General features: G+C 40.1%; 1 protein-coding gene across 4 annotated transcripts in view; it reads left to right on the top strand.

The window, feature by feature from the left end:
- slc2a9l2 (solute carrier family 2 member 9, like 2) overlaps positions 1-21,679 on the top strand; it is a 214,750-nt gene that overhangs the window by 82,591 nt on the left and 110,480 nt on the right. For all 4 annotated transcript variants that reach the window (XM_035778674.2, XM_035778676.2, XM_035778675.2 and 1 more), the window contains exons 8-9: positions 4,471-4,658; positions 6,766-6,876. In XM_035778674.2, the coding sequence (XP_035634567.1) occupies positions 4,471-4,658; positions 6,766-6,876 (299 nt within the window). The remainder of the gene's footprint in view (positions 1-4,470; positions 4,659-6,765; positions 6,877-21,679) is intronic.

Here is a 21,679-nt window from a genome sequence, read left to right as displayed (position 1 = left end):
AATGAATGCAAACACAGTTTATAAAGGCAAAGCCTCGTTCTTGATTGCCAACGAGCTGCACCTGACTGGCGAGACTGAAGAAAGCTACTCTTAGTGTTCACCGGTCACACCTGCATGAAAGAGTATGTTGATGCTTCTAGTGTTGATGCAACCGCTTTTGCCGAACTGTCCACATACTTGACAAAATCAGTCATATTTCTGACTTTCCCTTAAACCTTTTGGCAAAAGAACGGCATGGGGTAGCAAGGCACAGGACAAACAACATGCTACATTTGAAAGTTCACTTTTATACTGTCTAGCCTAATATCTGATATCCCTAAAGGATTGTGTGATCAGTGAAGTCTATGGAGACATGATACTCCCCGGTCTTTGAAGTCATGTTATAAATTACCCATGGAGACCTTTGAATAGACTGCCTTCTGCCTTTGTACACAGGAATATCCCACAGTCATGTTTCCTGGGAAAGGCTATGATGGTTGAGAGTTAACTTGGAAGGATGTGTTTTTTGAGGAAGTTCTACTCTTGACAGAATGGGGCTAAGAACCTTATGTTAACTTGAAGTCTAAAGGAATATATTTTTTCCCAGATCATCCAATACTGTCGCATTTGCGGTCCATTTTTCATTAAAACATTTATTGATTAGAACCCCTAGTGTCCAGCCATCTCATTTTACATCTCTGGCTACTGTAATCATCTGTGTCCATATTGTTATTCTTCACTGATTTAGCCTTAACGCAGCGTGCAACCCTCTTTGTATAGTGGCAGTCATTGATGCAACATGATCTTTCCTCTGAAAAGAGCCTTTAAAACCCCTCTGAGTCGATGTCCGTGCCCACGCAGAAATCAAATTGGCATAATACAAAAATCCCCATAAAAAAAAAATAGGTAAATTTAAGCTAGAGATTGCATTAGCCGATGGTGCACTTCTGCAGAGAAAGGTGACAGAGCTACTGCGGTGAGACACATCAGACCATGAGGCAATCCCGAAAATGTATTTTCTCACTAAATCGTCTGTAGCATCCGAACGGTTTGGCCTACAAACGGAGAACACCATCATGTTCGTAAGAGTCATCGTTCCATAGAGGGGTCATACGAACGTGATGGTGTTTTCCGTTTTGCTCTATGACCCCCACAAACGTCTTGGGAGTCGTCTGAAGTCGGTACAGACAATCTTCCAACTTCTGTCTGTAGGGTCGAACAGTTTGGGCTACGCACTAATAATACCTCTCTGTGGAAAGGTAAGACTCTCACAAACATGTACAGTGTCAGTTGTTTTATTATTTGACGCCCACAGGCCACATACGACTCATCTGAATGTCCCTGGCTACCAGTTGAAAGACCCCTTGACGTTTTCCACATTTTGTTACGTTACAGCCTTATTCTAAAATGGATCAAATATATTTCATCAATCTACACACAATACCCCGTAATGAAAAGGCAAACTGTTTCTTAGCAATGTTTGCAAATGTATTAAAAATAAAAAACAGATACATTATTTACATAAGTATTCAGACCTTTGCTGTGAGACTTCACATTGAGCTCAGGTGCATCCTGTTTCCATTTATCATCCTTGAGATGTTTCTGCAACTTGATTTGAGTCCACCTGTGGTAAATTCAATTGATTAGATATTATTTAGAAAGGCACACACCTGTCTATATAAGGTTCCACAGTTGACAGTGCATGTCACAGCAAAAACCAAGCCATGAGGTCGGATTAATTGTCCGTAGTGCTCCGAGACAGGATTGTGTTCGAGGCACAGATCTGGGGAAGGGTACCTCCATGTCAATGTTTTTTTCCCGTGATCTTACTTCTATCTCTCGAATATAGGACAGACACTGCAGAACAAACTTCTTTTAGATTTTTTTTTTTTTTTTGGGGGCTATCTTAATCTTGTCAAATGCCATTTAGTCGAGAGCTAATAAAATACAATTTACTGTGCCCTTAACCTCTGTGTTTGTGTAGCTGTTCAGAAGAGGACATTGTGAATGGAGAAAAGGTTTTAAATGTATGCAACATGATACTACCAATGATCCTAATGGAAAATGCCCCATATATATTCTTGGTCTTGATAAATCAATGAGATTTTTATTTTCACTTAATCTCCGTTTGGGTGTTGGTTAGACAATATTTTGAAAATTAGGGTGCAGAAATGTTATGCCCTTAGTGTAACCTTTATTTAACTAGGCAAGTCAGTTAAGAACAAATTCTTATTTACAAGGACAGTCTACTCCTTCCTCGTGCCCTGCGGGGATTCTTTGGCTAAATAGCCCAGTACTGTACTGCACGTTGTACAATGCCATATTTTCCATTCCATTCCATCCTAATGGAAACCCAGAGGGTTTTTTGTTTTTCTTAGAATAGAAAAAATATCATTTGAATCAAATTGATTAAGAAAGTATTAATCAAAAGTTTGGACACACCTACTCATTCCAGGATTTTCTTTATTTTTAAAAACTATTTTCTACATTGTAGAATAATAGTGAAGACATCACAACTATGAAATAACACCGGTCTCCCACGTGCCACACATTTTGTAGTACAGACATGGACCGCTCTCCCTTATGTAAGGAATTAGGCACTTTCCCATGTTTACTACAGTATGTATTGTAGATTGCACAGTAGCCCAATAAATAAATAAAAACATTTTCTTAATAAAATATTGATAAAAAATACTCTTTCAAAATGCAGATGTTGATTTAGTTATGGATCTATAACAAATGTCTATTGGAATAGATATCGCTGATTTACAGAAATATTGGAACAAAGTTGTCTAATGAAGGCAAACAATTTAGAATCCTCCAATCCTGTAGCCTACTCCTGACCGTCACGTTGTACAGCGCCATATTTTCCATTCCATACTAACGGGAACCCCGAGGGTTTCGTTTTTCTCTGAATAGAAACACCATAATATCAAATTTCTTAAAAACAATCCCATATACTATGTTTTACAAAAAGGTTTTAAATTCTATAATGCCAATACGGAATACTATCAAATGCTTGTCAAAGATGCCCTCTGGTGGTCAAACTAGCAATAGCTTGCAGTAACAGGAAAAATGTCTGACAATTAAATGACGTGCCTCAGAATTCTGCAGCAGCACGCACGGTGTGCCACAGTATGACGCAACTTTTAAAGGTGGAACCACTGTAGGTTGGCAGGTACAGACCACTGCTGTGACTAAATCCTGCCTGTAGATTTATATTATCACAATCACTAGCCCAGTGTGATGCTAGTCAGACACAGGGTGTTCTGTTCCCTCATTCCCTTTTGTTTTCCTATCTCCTTGCCTTATTTATAGTCTTCAACGTGGCCTCTTTACTATATACTTTCTGTGTAGAGATTTACTGGTGTTTGAAAACTATTAGCATGAAGCTGCCTGGCCTAAGGCTGACATCATGCTGCAATGAGAATGCAACACCTGTCTGTACATTGTGATAGGTTGTCATCGCCATAAATGGCTTCTTCATAAATTGTCCTAAGGCATTAGGATTGGAGCTATGCCATTGTTATAAGGAACTTATTATGAAAGCGTTATGTTTTTCGCCCTCAAGTTGTTGCTCTCAAATTCCTCTTTCCTTTTGTCAAGTGCTCTGTGACAATGGCAATGTGAGAAGCATTTGCACAAAATAAAGCTGCATTGAATTGTATTTCATCTCCATCTCCTCTTTACCGCCATTCTCTTGGTCCCTCTTTGTCAGCCTCTAAACATTTACACATTTTCATAGATCTAGCTGAGATCACGGCATGGGGTTCTGTACTGATAATACCCTGGTGAGATCTCTCCACTAACAGCCTAATGTTGTTTCACAGAGTCTGTCTGTTCTCGATAAGGCCCCTTTGGTGTGTGTATCACTGCGTGCTGTGAAAGGGCTCAGGTTCCAGTACTGTCTTATATAGCAACACACTTATCTTATTGAACACAAAATAGTCAATGAACAATGCCACTGTTTATAATCTCCCTACAGAAAAATAAAGCCTGCGCAATCCGTTACACAAATGCAAATTTGGCATGTAATTAAAACACAGGTAGGCCTGTTCAGTTAAACAAATTTCAACAGTCAGTGTTGTCCAAACTTGTTTTCTGTCACCCGCGTAGTTTTGCAAGACGATACAGTATATACAGTAGGGTTATTGCAAATTTGGCATAAAGTTAAAGCATGTGATGCTAGAAACATGTTCAATTATACAAAGCTTTACAGTTGAATCTGTTTCTGGTCACTGCAGTGTTTCTCAACACCAGGTTTTCTTTTACCAGTAAATACAATTTTTTTCCAAAGTTGGTTATGTCAAGGTGATGATGGGTTGAACAAAAAGGTAAAAGAAAACACGTGTAAAAAGTATGTACCACATACAGAAGTGACCAATTATTTCCTGTTCAACTTAACAAACAACTCAAACCACAACTTGGTCTTTGTTCAATATAATAAGCACTTTGGGAGTCATTGTGTGTGTGTGTGTGTGTGTGTCTCAGCCTTCAGGGCCTTCCTAGGCAAGAAGGACGTGTCCAAAGAGTTGGAGGAGGTGCACGCTGAGGGTCGGGCCCAGAACACCCTGCACATGGCGTCTGTCACTGAGCTCCTGCTTAACCCCGCCTTGCGCTGGCAGGTCATCACCGTCATAGTCACCATGGCCTGCTACCAGCTGTGTGGCCTGAATGCCGTAAGTGGCAGCTTTCTCTCATCTCTGATAATTGAGTGTACTGTTCTCTGATTTAAAAAAAATGCCAGTGCATTTGAAGGTATTAATATTGGGGGTTATTTGTGCCATCAGAGATGCACTTCATCCAACCTCCATTTAGCTTGGGTTTTTACCGGGGGGGCTTTATTTGGCTCATCGCGCTTTTGTGACTCCTAGTGGCGGGTTGGGCGCCTGCAGGCTAACCTCGGTCGTCAGTTGAACGGTGTTTCCGCCGACACATTGGTGCGGCTGGCTTCCGGGTTAAGCAGGCGGGTGTTAAGAAGCGCGGTTTGGCGGGTCATGTTTCGGATATATATATATATATATATATATATATATATATATATATATATATATATATATTTACATTTTAATCTAACAATGGAATGACTAATAAGTGGCCTGGCTCTCCAGCAGCAGTAGTTGAGATGGAAGTGTTATTAAGATGGTGACAGTCAGGGGGGGAAGAAAAACTCCTACTGATAGATAATAATCTCCTTTCACAGACAAACGTCTAGATGTTATTTGAACTTGCTGAATTATTCATGCAAAGTTTATGCAAGACGCTTCCTGGGATTTATGGGAGTATGCAATCTATTGCATCAATGCTCGATGTGCTTATTCATTTACCAGTCCTCGAAAAACTTCTCCCCCCTCCAAAGAAAAAAACTGTTTTCAGGAATTTAAATTAAGATTTTCTATTTAGATATATTGCCATATAGTCACAGAACTTCACACGCAATTTTTCCCAAGAAACTTCATTACGAATGCATTACTGGTGACTTCGCTGTGTGATAGGAACAAGATAGAAGGAATGAGATGCTGATGACAGTGTATGAGCATGAGGGCTCACAATGAAAAGGCTCGATTAGTATCAATCCAAGGACACAGCTGAACAAGAACAAATGGAACTTATGGCTTAATTAAATCACTAATCGACCTTTGCACCGTAATTGGCATTTCTTTCCGGCCCGTAAGATAGACAGGAGATTGAGCTTGCAATTTAAAGGACAGGGATGTATCCATAGAGAACATTTTTAAGTGTTCTATTTAATTCAGTAGCTGTATCCTCACTGGCGTAGTTACTGTACAAGGCTCTTACTAGCTCCTCATTCACTGGATCTTTAAAATAGGAATATGCCAGTGCCACCAATCACTCTTGTTGGAATGTGGTGTTTATCTTCAAATTGAGCCGGTAATAATGTTCTTTGACTTAAAAATTTACTGGCATAGCATTAGTTTTACATTCTTGGGGGTGTTGCTATCCCTTTTGTTTTTGTAGGACAAATAACTCAATAGTGTAAAGGCATTTATTTCTAACCTGCAATGTGAAAGTCTCAATAAATTATGCAGATTTTAAACGCAATGGCGCAAATCAGTGTTGATGTCGGAAGTCGGTCCCTTTCCTTGTTCGGGCGGTGTTCGGCGGTCGACGTTGCCGACCTTCTAGCCATTTTTAATTTTCCATTGGTTTTGTCTTGTCTTCCTTCACACCTGGTTCCAATCCCATCAATTACATGTTGTGTATTTAACCCTCTGTTTCCCCTCATGTCCTTGTCGGTGATGGTTTGATTGTATGTTATGTTCTGGTGTGCGACGGGTTTTGTACCCACTTTTATTATTTTGTATATTTTGGTTTTCTGGGTTTTGTGAGCACTTGTTAAACGACTCCGTTTATACCAAGTTCGTTCTCCTGCGCCTGACTTCTCTGCCACCAGCACGCACCCATTACAGTTGAATTCCCCTGCTCCCGACCTTGGTGGGTGAATTAATATTTATGCCGTCTTTTCTGTATTTTCTGCGTATTCCAACTACTTGGCACTGACTGCTTTAATTCTGAAACTGATTAAAAAAAGGTATTCATCTCTATACAGTATACATCCATTTCAATGGTTAAATGCTATTTGATATCAGGGTCGTTTTCAATGGGTTCAGTTGGTGTGGGGTATCATTTATTCACATGTATTTATTGATATGGGTGGTGTACAAGAGATATGAGCACATGCAGGCCAAAGCCTGCAGGTCAAGGCCTAAAATGTCCACACTTTTGATGCGGTGGTATTTCTTGATCATTGTTATCTCTTGACAGATCTGGTACTACACCAATGGGATCTTGAGGGACTCGGGCTTTGCAGAGAATGTGATCCCATACATCGTCCTCAGCACAGGCGGAATAGAAACGCTGGCTGCCGTTGTCTCGGTGAGTAAAACCTCTCAGGCAATCTTAAAAACAACTAAAAGCTAACTTTTATACAGACGCACACCACCATGTTCAGCAAAATGCTCCCAAGTTGTCTTGACATTAGTCAGCTTCATTGCAGGTGAGTAAATAGGCTACACAGGAACCTGTGAATAACCAGTCCTTTCAGTGTCAAGTCATTGACCTCAGAGTCATATTGTGCAACTCTCTGAAGTCACCGGACAGCAACCCATAATTTCTGAGTTACTTGTTCACTTCAACATTTTGTGTGAAACTGGATTCATTTCGTCTAGTATGTGTTTGTGATCATGGAACCATAGTTTATTTTACTCCATTTGTCATTTAGCAGATGGGATTTTCGCAAATGTTATCCTTGCCCAATTTGACCTCTTCCCTGCATGAACCACATAGCCAGTGATAGGAATTAATTTCCCAGGGCTTTTTAGTTATATTTCCTCTGTTTTTGTTCCCAATCTGAATAGATAAGCAGACCATTAAATACTTCCCTTTCTCTCCTATCTGGGGTTAATTTGTTATACTTTTGTTTACCATCTCTTACAGACGGTTTATAATTGTTCAACCAGTTTTCCACCAACCCTATCCCTTTCCCTAAATCTAATCCTAGCCCTATACAGATGTTGGATCTTAATTTGACCCGTATCGTCAGATGAGTAAAATAATCCTGAAGCAGGAAGATTTTACTGTCTAAATAAATATGTAGAATTGCCACCAGGGTGCAGCTAGAATAGGTGTTTTTGTGTACAATACAGTACTATAGCCTACCTAGTACCTACATTGTACCTTAGACTGCAGGTCCACTGGGTGACATTTCAAGAAGCCTACTGTAGGCTACATGCAGCTACCGAACACTCTGCGAAACATGGTCGGACGAGGTTGTTTTTTTGCAGAGAGCACATTAGGAAGGTTGCTTAGGCCTACAAGTTAATTGCATTTACTTAAAGAAGTAAAACAAATAGTCTGATAATTTACACGTCAAAGAAAAGGGTCTCAGCTCAACAAAATTGCAAATACAACTGAGAATAATAGTAAACTGTACATGCAATTAAATCATTTTCATTTTTACAATTGTTGTGAATTAGTTTGGATTTTATCATTGTATCAATTTATATTCATCCAATCACTGTGATCACAATATTGAATGATAATGATTGCCACATGATTAAAGAGACAGGGTTGGAGGGAATTGCAGGAGTGGGGATGGTCAAATCATCTGGTCAACAAGCTGTTCAATCAGCTGTCAATCAACTGATGGGCCATCAGCTCAAATCAGCATATCAACTCAGACGGGGAAACACAAAACTTATCGGTTTTGACACCGTCCATTAAATATGCCATCAAATAGGCCCGTTCCCCAAACTATTTTAACAAACTTTGATATAGTATTTTCTCTGTTGTTCATTCAGTTAAGCCTTCACTCACTTTACATGGGCTGTGTTTTTTGCGTGTTTTTTATTTTTTAAGTCAGTCGCTCTAGTTCATGCTCCATTCCCTATGCTACCTCACTATTCCCAATTTCATCTTCTCTTTATATCTTATATTAACGGCCTATGTGGGCAATTCGTTTTGATAGGCTACATACAGTAGGCTATACTTTAGGCCAGTGGCGGTAGGTGATGTTTAAGATGAGGGATGACTTTTTTAAATGAGCATGGCCTTATTTCTATTACTGCTTATTGTATTCCATATTCTATTCACCCAGCTCAATGTAAAACCGATATGTTTAGGCTACTACATGATACTCATGATACATTCAATACCACCTTGCACACTCTTTCCTGCATTTAGCTGATCCAACTGTTGGACTAATGTAATCATTAGTCCAACAGTTGGAGAATTTATTTTGGACAAATTCAGGTATGTTTATCCCTGTTTCGTTCCACTTGCTTCCATTAAAGAAATGGCTGAATCGCAACATTTACCTGGAGCTAATGCTGCAGATAGCAGTACTGGGTGACTTGAAAAGTCATAGTCAATCGATCAATAATATAATAATACTTTTAGCAATTTTTTTAAATATTTAATTAGAATCTGTAGAAACTGAGAATAGAAAGGTTCAGAACGTTTGTGAAGCATCACAGCACAGTTGAAAATAATGGCAAATAGAAATCCTATATGGATGGGGTTAAGAGATAGATGGGAGGGGTTGAATGGAGCTGTAAAATAGATTGAGCGTAAAATGTATATAGTATGTATAAACTGGAAGTAGAAGCCTACGTGTTGTTTATTAGTTTACTACAATTAGGGGAGTGTTTGCAGAAAATAATAAAGGAAAATATATTTTCAAAATATGTATATGTACAGTATGTATATATATGTGTGAGTACATGTATGTATGAGTACATGTATGTATGTATGTATGTATGTATGTATGTATGTATGTATGTATGTATGTATGTATGTATGTATGTATGTATACTGTATATATATCCAACAAAGTATACACATAGGTTGGCGTCATTAAAACTTGTTTTTCAAACACAAACACGTTTTTCAAACACAAACGCAAGTCGGTTAGGACATCTACTTTGTGCATAACACAAGTAATTTTTCCAACAACTGTTTACAGACAGATTATTTCACTTATAATTCACTGTATCACAATTCCAGTGGGTCAGAAGTGTACAGTGTACACACTAAGTTGACTGTGCCTTTAAACAGCTTGGAAAATTCCAGAAAATTATGTCATGGCTTTAGAAGCTTCTGGTAGGCTAATTGACATCATTTGAGTCAATTGGAGGTGTACCTGTGGATGTATTTCAAGGTCTACCTTCAAACTCAGGGCCTCTTTGCTTGACATCATGGGAAAATCAAAAGTTGTACGTACTGCCAAATTCTCTAAAACGACACTAGAGGCGGCTTATGTTAGATAGATTTACATTCAATTATCTGGCAACAGTTCTGGAGGACATTACTGATATTGCACGATTCCTCTAAACTTGAGACATCTGTGGCGTTGTGTGACAAAACTGCTCATTTTAGAGTGGCCTTTTATTGTCCCTAGCACAAGGTGCACCTGTGTAGGGATCAAGCTGTTTAATCAGCTTCTTGATATGCCACACCTATCAGGTGGATGGATTAGTTTGGTAAAGGAGAAATACTCACTAACAGGGATATAAACAAATTTGTGCTCAACATTTTTGAGAAATACGCTTTTTGTGCAAATGGAACATTTCTGGGATCTTTTATTTCAGCTCATGAAATACGGGACCAACACTTTCCATGTTGCGTTTATATTTTTGTTCAGTATATATAAAACAACGGTTGTTGATGTGCGTGGATGCATTTCAGATACAAGAAATAGAACCTTGCTGTACTGTAGCAGTAGCACATTTCTTAATTTTAAATTTGTAAATTTAATTAGGCAAGTCAGTTAAGATCAATGTCTTATTTAGCAATGCCGGCCTACCCCGGCCAAACCTTCCCCGAACCCGGACCATGCTGTGCCAATTGTGCACCGTCCTTTGGGACTCCTGATCACGGCTGGTTGCCCGGGATCAAACCAGGGTCTGTAGTGATGCCTCTAGCACTGAGATGCAGTTCCTTAAACCTCTCGGGTTCGGGAGATTCAACCGCCCAGGAGCAGCTTTAGTAGAACGAGAGAGAGAGAGAGAGAGAGAGAGAGAGGATTTTGCTAGCAGGCCCTGGTCTGAAATGTCTAGACTGGCCCTGCATGGAGAGAAAGAGAACTATGGGATTTCATTGGGATTTCATTGAATCTATCTAAATCATGAGGCTAATTTGAATTTCCAGATGCGTAGGAACCTTTTCTGTGACAAGAAATTTTTCTCTCCATCCTTTTCCTTGACACAGTCGATCACAGCATCATTTTCTGCCTTTGCTATTTGAGCTTTTCTCCTGCACTCTGTCCATCCAGTTGATTTGGTGGACGAAATAAGCAGTCATGTGGAATGTTTAGTGTTAGGTTATGATTGAATCCTTTTCTCATCACATTGTCATTCAACAGTTTATTGACTTGCAGAGCTCATGAAAATGCCAAGCATGCATACTGTGTAGCTTTGAAATACAGGGACGTGTGCCTCTTATTAGAAGCTAGCTGAAAGACGAGATCTTTTTACGATCCTCTTTCACATTATCTAACTCTGGTTTGGGAATTCATATTTTCCAAATTGTACCTTGATCACGATGTCTGAGATGAGTAATAATTATTTCCAATTTAAGCATTCGATTTTTCATAGTTTGGTATCCTGTTGAAATAATGTTCTTCATAATAAATATTTACCCTCTACCTCCAAATCTGAGTCCCCACTTATTTGGAGTACATGCCAACTGACATTTACTCCTGAGGTGCTGACCTGTTGCACCCTCGACAACTGCTGTGATTATTATTATTATTATTATTATTTGACCATGTGTAACGGTTTTCTTGCGGTGAATGAGAGGTGGACCAAAATACAGCGTGGTAATTTTGATACATGTTTAATAAAACGAATAACAATACAAAACAACAAACGTAAAAACCTAAACAGACTATATGGTGCAAACTAACACAGAGACAGGAACAATCACCCACGAAACACTCAAAGAATATGGCTGCCTAAATATGGTTCCCAATCAGAGACAACGATAAACACCTGCCTCTGATTGAGATCCACTCCAGACAGCCATAGACTATCCTAGATAACCCCACTAAGCCACAATCCCAATACCTACAAAAAACCCAAGACAAAACACACCACATAATAAACCCATGTCACACCCTGGCATACCAAAATCATAAAGAAAACACAAAATACTAAGACCAGGGCGTGACACCATGCTGGTCATTTATGAACATGTCTTGGCCATGTTTTGTTATAATCTCCACCTGGCACAGCCAGAAGAAGACTGGCCACCCCTCATGGCCTTTCTAGGGAGTTTTTCCTAGCCACCGTGCTTCTACACCTGCATTGCTTGCTGTTTGGGGTTTTAGGCTGGGTTTCTGTACAGCACTTTGAGATATCAGCTGATGTAAGAAGGGCTATATAAATACATTTGATTTGACATCTTGTAAGTGACCGACTGTGAACTCAACGTGTACAGTATAATTGGCTTTTTTTCTAGTATACCTTGTTGTCGAATATGAGGTCTTGGCACAGTAGAGGCAGGCTTTTTGCTGCTTGCAGGGCTGATGTTTCCTTCCTCAGGCATGTTCCTGTTGCGTAGTCTTTTTTCCAGCTTCCTTTCAGTTTAAAGTTACCAAATGAATTGTATTATTAATAATGGCTCTGCGTGACGTGCTATAAGAGGCATGTAATTCCCATGCCTATTGTCATGGTGGATAAATACAACCAGACGTGTGTTGATCCAATGTAAGAGTATCGAATGTACCTACTGTTTGTTTTCTGTTAGTTTTCTATAGTGCCTTGGTTGGTTTATATTCTCTGTAAGGTTACGCCACTCTAAGGCATTCTTCTGCATCGGCTCCCCTGTGGGAGTGAACGGTTCTGTAGTCCTTGAAACACGGTGGCATGTGTGTGTGCTGCTGGGATAACTATCACCTCAGAATACTTTTGTATGCGTCACTGTAGTCTCCTTGGGCTTTTATGTGTGAAGCCAGAAGCAGAGTGTAAAACTGAGTGTAATACTGCAAATCATGCGGTGGTCTTTGATGCATGATGCGTTCTAATGGGTTGTCTCTTGATCAAATAATTGGAATGAGTGCAACGCTTGAACTGGAAAGAGTGTTTTTGAGTAGAGTTCCATGTACCATCGAACTCGCCACATGTTCCCAGAACAGTAGTGTGACAAGGGCAAACTGTGAGTGTACAACATGAAGGGCCCTATTCAATTTTGAAATCTATATAGAGACGAAAACAGCTACTAGCTGTTAGTAACACAGGAAAATATGAAACGGGATCGGTGCTTATTTACTTATTATCTTGACATTTCTAAAGAAGAAGTAATTGACTTGCAAATAACTACCAAAAACTACCAATGAGTTTTAACGCATGGCCTTTATCCAGATTGCAGATTAATAGTTAATTTTGGGGCAAAGTGGTGGCTGTTTTTCGCTAAATGGTTTCTTAAGTGCAGTGCTCTGCACTTGTACTCAAAGAGCACCTTGTATTCTCACAGCTCTGGGAGCTATATTCTGCTACTCTAAACTTGAGTGCCCCACTTGGTGTTTATAAGCCAATGGGGGTAAAATCCCACTACTGCCCCAAATGTACAGCAGAGGATAAGAAAGATTATCCAGGGACATTGTGACTTGAGTATTAGACTCAAGGTTTATTATCAGTGCTATCCTCGGAAGCCCAGGCTTCTCAAGTTCTGTTCAAAAGCCACGCGGCAGACAAGTTCATAAAAATGACCCGAGAGTGTGGCACCTGCAGTCACTCCAAACTCAAGATTGAAACATTGTCATCAGCCTGTGATTATCCTCCAAGACAGAGTAACAGATCAACATAAACTTCCCGCAATGATAAAGGTCTCACTAGCAAACAACATTCATCAAAGGTTGATAGATAAAACATTTTGCACTCAGCTATTTGGAACACTCATATAAACGCACATTTCTAACAATGATTTGATTCATGATGAGCAATATCCTCCTGAAAATCTATTTTATGATCATAGATATACGTCCAAAACTGAATGTACTATATAACACACACTGTGCTTTTCAACATGTATTGGACCATTCTTATTTCCATCTTATTCCTGCCTCGAGAAATCACACCATCCACGCAAGAGAGCTTGCATCTCTCATCATGACGCCATTGGCGGTATAACACGGGGAAGCACATGCGCCTATGTGGGAATTACAGTGCATAATAGGCTAACTGTAACCCCTGGGAGTTCTCTCTGTGTGCGCACAGAGGGTGGATCATCTCTGCAGCCCAAATACTGACGTTACGTCAGGGAGAAGAGCGCGTTCGCTTCGTGACGGTTTCTGGTAATTAGTTTGGGGGAAGAGTATTCCTAGGCTGGCACACACACACACACGCAACGCAGTGTGTGGGAACTGGGGACGGCATCTTACTTCTGTCCTTTTGCTCGAGGGAAATTACGATAGGATCTGTAATTATGGAAGAGAAGAGCAGGGAGGGTAGGATGATACGAGGTGTTATGCTGAAAAAGAGATCAAATCTTATTGGTCGCATACACATATTTAGCAGATGTTATTGCGGGTGTACCAAAATGCTTGTGTTCCTAGCTCCAGTAGTAATATCTAACGATACACATGGGGGTGGGCGGGGGTGTATAGAGTTGAAGTCGGAAGTTTACATACACCTTAAACTAATACATTTAAACTCTGTTTTACACAATTCCTGACATTTAATCCAAGTTAAAATTCCCTGTCTTAGGTCAGTTAGGATCACCACTTTATTTTAAGAACGTGAAATGTCAGAAAAATAGCAGAGAATGATTTATTTCAGCTTTCATTTCTTTCATCACATTCCCAGTGGGTCAGAATGCACTCAATTAGTATTTGGTAGCATTGCCTTTAAATTGTTTAACTTGGGTCAATTGTTTTGGGTAGCCTTCCACAAGCTTCCCACAATAATTTGGTGCATTTTGGCCCATTCCTCCTGACAGCTGTTGTAACTGAGTCAGGTTTTTAGGCCTCCTTGCACTCACACACTTTTTCAGTTCTGCCCACAAATGTTCTATGGGATTGAGGTCAGGGCTTTGTGATGGCCACTCCAATACCTTGACTTTGTTGTCCTTAGGCCATTTTGTCACAACTTTGGAAGTATGCTTGGGGGTCATTGTCCATTTGGAAGACCCATTTGCGACCAAGCTTCAACTTCCTGACTGATGTCTTGAGATGTTGCTTCAATATATCCACAGAATTTTTGTTCCTCATGGTGCCATCTATTTTGTGAAGTGCACCAGTCCCTCCTGCAGCATAGCACCCCCTCAACATGATGCTGCCACACCTGTGCTTCACGGTTGGGATGGTGTTCTTCGGCTTGCAAGCCTCCCTATTTTTCCTCCTAACATAACGATGGTCATTATGGCCAACCAGTTATTTTTTTGTTTCATCAGACCAGAGGACGTTTCTCCAAAAAGTACGATCTTTGTCCCCATGTAGAGTTGCAAATCGTAGTCTGGCTTTTTTATGGCGGTTTTGGAACAGTAGCTTCTTCCTTGCTGAGAGGCCTTTCAGGTAATGTTGATATATGACTCGTTTTACTGTGGATATAGATACTTGTGTAACTGTTTTCTCCAACATCTCACAAGGTCCTTTGCTGTTGATCTGGGATTGATTTGCACTTTTCACACCGAAGTACGTTCATCTCTAGGAGACAGAACGCGTCTCCTTCCTGAGTGTTATGACGGCTGCGTCGTCCCATGGTGTTTATACTTGCGTACTATTGTTTGTGCAGTTGAACGTGGTACCTTCAGGCATTTGGAAATTGCTCCCAAGGATGAAGTAGACTTGTGGAGGTCTACAATCTTTGTTCTGAGGTCTTGTCTGAATTCTTTAGATTTTCACAATGTGTCAAGCGAAGAGGCCCCGAGGTTGAAAGTAGGCCTTGATATACATCCACAGGTACACCTCCAACTGACTCAAATTATGTGAATTGGCCTATCAGAAGCTTCTAAAGCCATGACATAATTTTCTGGAATTTTCCAAGCTGTTTAAAGGCACTGTCAACTTAGTGTATGTAAACTTCTGACCCACTGGAATTGTACAGTGAATTATAAGTGACATATTCTGTCTGTAAACAATTGTTGGAAAATGTACTTGTGTCATGCACAAAGTAGATGTCCTAACCGACTTGCCAAAACTATGGTTTGTTAGTGTTTGAATAACAAGTTTTAGTGATGCCAACCTAAGTGTATGTACAGTTCAGACTTCAACTGTATATGTGTGTATGAATGTGTATTTATATATATTTATATATGTGGTGCCTTGTTAAAAGTTCATTTGTGGATTTCCTTATTGCGTTTAGCCAATCAGTTGTGTTGTGACATGGTAGGGGTGGTATACAGAAGATAGCCCTATTTGGTACAAGACCAAGTCCATATTATGCCAAGAACAGCTCAAATAAGCAAAGAGAAACAACAGTCCATCATTACTTTAAGACAGGTCAGTCAATCCGGAACAAGTGCATTAGCAAAAACCATCAAGTGCTATGATGAAACTGGCTCTCATGAGGACCGCCACAGGAAAGGAAGACCAAGGGGTTACCTCTGCTGCGGAGAATAACACATATTTAGTAGATGTTACTGTTACAGACCTATATCCATCCTGCCCTGCCTTTCTAAAGTCTTCAAAAGCCAAGTGAACAAACAGATCACCGATCATGTCGAATCCCACCGTACCTTCTCCGCAATGCAATCTGGTTTCCGAGCTGGTCATGGGTGCACCTCAGCCACACTCAAGGTCTTAATTAACCGCCATCGATAAAAGACAGTACTGTGCAGCCGTCTTCATCGACCTCGCCAAGGCTTTCGACTCTGTCAATCACCATATTCTTATCGGCAGACTCAACAGCCTTGGTTTCTCTTATGACTGCCCCGCCTGGTTCACTACTTACTTCTCAGATAGAGTTCAGTGTGTCAAATCGGAGGGCCTGTTGTCCGGACCTCTGGCAGTCTCTATGGGGTTGCCACAGGGTTCAATTCTCGGGCTGATTCTTCTCTGTATATGTCAATGATGTCGCTCTTGTTGCGGGTGATTCTTTGATCCACCACTATGCCCACGACACCATTCTGTATACATCTGGCCCTTCTTTGGACTCCAAATAAGCTTTAATGCCATACAACACTCCTTCCGTGGCCTCCAACTGCTCTTAATTTTAGTAAAACTACATGCATGCTCTTCAACCGATCGCTGCCCGTACCTGCTCGCCCGTCTAGCATCACTACTCTGGACGGTTCTGACTTAGAATATGTGGACAACTACAAATACCTAGGTGTCTGGTTGGACTGTAAACTCTCCTTCCAGACTTATATTAATCATCTCCAATCCAAAATTAAATCTAGAATAAGCTTCCTATTTCGCAACACAGCCTCCTTCACTCATGCTGCCAAACATACCCTCGTAAAACTGACTATCCTACCGATCCTTGACTTTGGTGATGTCATTTACAAAATAGCCTCCAACACCCTACTCAGCAAATTGGATGCAGTCTGTCACAGTGCCATCCCGTTTGTCACCAAAGCCCCATATACTACCCACCACTGCGACCTATATGCTCTCGTTGGCTGGTCCCCGCTACATATTCATCTCCAAACCCACTGAGTCCAGGTCATCTATAAGTCTTTGCTAGGTAAAGCTCTGCCTTATCTCAGCTCACTGGTCACCATAGCAACACCCACCCGTAGCATGCGCTCCAGCAGGTATATTTCATTTGTCACCTCCAATGCCAACATCTCTTTGGCCGCTTTCCTTCCAGTTCTCTGCTGCCAATGACTGGAACGAATTGCAAAAATCACTGAAGTTGGAGACTTATATCTCCCTCATTACCTTTAAGCATCAGCTGTCAGAGCAGCTTACTGATCGGTACAGCTGTACACAGCCCATCTGTAAATAGCCCATCCAATCAACTAACTACCTTCCAATCAACTACCATCCTCATCTGTACATCTATCACTCCAGTGTTAATTGCTAAATTGTAATTAATTTGCCACTATGGCCTATTTATTGCCTTACCTCCTTACTTCATTTGCACACACTGTATACATATTCTTCTATTGTGTTATTGACTCTGTTTGTTTATTCCATGTGTAACTCTGTTGTTTTTGTCACACTACTTTGCTTTATCTTGGCCAGGTCGCAGTTGTAAATGAGAACTTGTTCTTAACTGGCCTACCTGGTTAAATAAAGGTGAAGAAAAAAAAGAATACGTTCAGTAGAGGTACCAGCCGCAGAAATCGGCAACTAACTTCACCTCAGATTGCAGCCCAAATAAATGCTTATTGTTATTATTGGCACTGTAAATGTATGGATTATCCCATTGCTATTCCCCAAAATTGCCAAGGACCAGCCACCCTAGCCATAGACTGTTCATTAAAAGGTTTCCCGGACTATCTGCACTGACCCTGTCTTGCACTGACTGTATGCACACTCACATGTGTATGTACAGTATACACACTATGTACACACACACACACACACACACACACACACACACACACACACACACACACACACACACACACACACACACACACACACACACACACACACACACACACACACACACACACACACACACACACACACACACACTTTTACACATCAATTGCCACTTCTACTCTGTTCTTTACATTTCTTTATTATATATTTTGAAGCCTAGTCACTTTACCCTGCCTTCATGTACATATCTAGCTCAAATATCTCGTACCTCTGCACATTGATCTGGTACTGGTACTCCCTGTATAGAGCTCCATTCTTGTGTATTTTATATGTTACTATTTATTATTTGTATAATTTTTTTAACTCATAAGCAAGTCTGTACCTGTTGTATTCGCTGCATGGGGCAAATACGATTTGATTTACAACGCTATGTTTTTGCAGTAATGTTGATCATAAAATATGGCAACATTGACAATTATAGTTTAGCAAGCAGTCTGCGACTACCAGAATTATATATAAAAGCTAGAATCCTTAACTAAAACAATAACAAAGCGGTCATCCCACCTGTGTTTTGGTAAAAAGCTGATGGATGGGCCTGGAGAAATGTAACAACTCTCAAGTTCATAGACAGAACTATGCATGCAAGGAAAGACCATATCAAAATGATGGTTTTAACCTTGTTTTGATGCTATATAGTGTTTATTTACATGTACATTGTTTACAAAATTTGAGTAAAACAAGCTTATATTTTGGGTTCTGATGGGTTACAACAGTTGGACTAAACAATGGGTATTTTTAATGAATGTATTAGTCCAAAAATTGATGTAGCGAATAAGAATTATAGTTTATTCTATAAAGTCCAATCCCTTTATTGACTCATCGATGTGGAAACTTTTAAGGACTGTTTCTAGAATGTGGTCACTTATTGGTCGCTCGCAATACGGCTAGATTCTGGTGAAAACCAGTCTACGAAAGTGCTGACTGAGAAACATTTGAGTGCACACTATTCCAAGTTAAACAACTAGTGAAAAAGGTTTGTGCCTTCAGTATTCATACCCCTTGACTTATTCCACATTTTGTTGTGTTACGGCTTGAATTCAAAATGGATTAAATAATTTTTTTTCTCAACAATCTACACACAATACGCCATGTTTTTAGAATCTTTTGCAAATTTATTGACAATGAAATACAGAAATATAGCATTTGCATAAGTATTCACACCCTTGAGTCAATACTTTGTAAAAGCTTCTTAGGCAGCAATTACAGCTGTGATTACAGCCCTAAAAATTGCCAAAGACTCCAGCCACCCTAGTCATAGACGGTTCTCTTTACTACCGCATGGCAAGCGGTACCGGAGCGCCAAGTCTAGGTCCAAAATGCTTCTTAAAAGCTTCTGCACCCAAGTATTAGACTCCTGAACAGCTAATAAAATGGCTACCCGGACTATTTGCAGTGTTCAGTCAGTGCTTGACTGAGGGACCTTACAGGTAATTGTATGGGTGGGGTACAGAGATGAGGTATTCATTTTTATCATGTTAAATGCTATTATTGAGTGAATTCATGCAACTTATTGTGACTTGTTAAGCACATTTTTAATGGTAGAATACTTAATGGACATTTCAAGACATTTCATATTTTCCTTTATTATTATACTTTTTTAAACAACAACATTTAAAAACATAATTCCACTTCAACATTATTGCCTTTTGTGTCTAGGCCAGTGACCAACAAATCTGAATTGAATACATTTTAAATTCAGGCTATAACACAACAAAATGTGGAAAAGTTCATGGGGTGTGAATACTTTCTGAAGGCACTGTAGATAAAGTTTGTGTGTCGTGCAATACGTCCGATGCCACATAGCTTTGAGGAGAAAATGATTCAAGACTGAACTTGTGTTGCGCTTGCAAAAATAAGACAGGAAACCCTTTTCATCTTGGTCTGTCAACCACTGCGAGGCTTTGTGGAGCATCAGCCACACTCTTTTAATCTAAGATCAAAGCATTGTTCCTTTTTATCATTTTTCTTTCAAATTTAAACTTTAATTCTACACATTAATACTGCCAAAAATGTTCATCTCTGTTGCTCTCCAGTAGAGTGGGATAAGCTGGAGTGAGAGGATAGAGGAACCAACTCATTATTTACTGTACTGGACTGGACTTAGTATTGAAGTTCAAGTGATGATATTTGTCTGCACACGCTCCATGCCCACTTCTGCATCATTGCTTGCATGTACTGGGCTTGAGAAAACCGCTGCTGACTTTTTTGTTTCTAATTGGACTTGCAGGGTGTATGTTTGTGTCTCCGGATATATTTATATCCTGATGCCGCTGTCCTTACCCAGCAGATCCGCAAAGGCCAGAAGGCAACGACAGTGAGTCATCAACCACTGTTGAGTAAGGCTGGAGTTCGGTCTTAACCTGAAGTCGTGTATATGTTCTGGGATAGGATTGTTTATCAAATCAAATTTTATTTGTCACATGTGCCGAATTCAACATGTGCAGTAGACCTTACAGTGAAATGCTGACTTACAAGCTCTTTCACAACGATGCAGAGTTAAATAAGAACATAAAAACACACGAGGTAGTTGAGGTAGGTATGTACATGTAGGCGGGGGTAAAGTGGTAACGTTACTCACTTCAACAAAGAAATATCAAGTTCCATTCTTCTCGAGTCAAGGATGATACATTGGTACTTATTCAAATGATTTCCATTTCTATTAGCACATTGCAGGGCATGATTAACAACCCCAGTTACAGCAGAAAATATTGTAAATATTGAACTTTCAGCCTATTTAAAGCATAAATATGTTTGTTTTCATTAATAACCTAATTATCAAACACATATATACACACACACACACACACACCATTGTCATGCAGTGTGCCATCGCCCTTTTGCTGTTTGCCTCCGTTGCTGGGGAAACACCTTATGGGTGGCGTGTCAGAGTGATGATGTCATGTAGAGTGTGTGCTGGCACATCAAATCAGGTTTAACGTCGCTCTGCGTGCCCTCTGGGGCCGGAAAAGGAAAACAAACTCAAACATCCACGAGTCATTCCCTGGATATGTGTTAATAATAAGTGACCTTCTATGTAGGCCTGGGCAGTTTGAACGGAGGGTGGTTTATTTTTCAAACCATTCTGCTAGGGCTAGGAGGTTATGCCAGTTGACACAAAGAGAAGACAGTTCAGTGTCTGCAAGTCCATGAAGCAGTTATGCATGTTAATGTACTTCACATTTCCTCCATAGGTTTTGATATTGGGAAATGTCGTTACTGCAATGTGGTAAAGAGATGTAATTATTAGAGGCCAGTAATTCTGTCCTCGTGCCTCTACACTCTTATAAAAAAGGGTTATTCGGCCGTCCCGATGGGAGAACCCTTTTTGGTTCCAGGTAAAATTATTTTTGGTTCCAGGTAGAACCATTTTGGGTTCCATGTAGAACCCTCTATGGAAAGGGTTCTACATGGAACCCAAAACAGTTCTACATGGAACCCAAAAGGGTTCTACTTGGAACCAACAAGGGTTCTTCGAAGGGTTCTCCTATGGGGACAGCCAAAAAAAACATTTTTCTATGAGTGTAATGCGGATGAATATTGCCCTGAAGTGTATAAAACCAACTTGAGACAGTGGGCCTTTTTATTACACAAGCACACACGTCCCCTTGAATGTCCAAGCGCCAAGGTGCTGAGTTCTGTAACATAACCAGTAGTGGCACACACACACACTCCTACCAATATGGCCTT

Source organism: Oncorhynchus keta, chromosome 10, assembly GCF_023373465.1.
Source record: "Oncorhynchus keta strain PuntledgeMale-10-30-2019 chromosome 10, Oket_V2, whole genome shotgun sequence".
NCBI lineage: Eukaryota > Metazoa > Chordata > Actinopteri > Salmoniformes > Salmonidae > Oncorhynchus > Oncorhynchus keta.
Note: the sequence above shows the minus strand (reverse complement) of the source record. Positions and strands in the feature narration are given on the sequence as shown.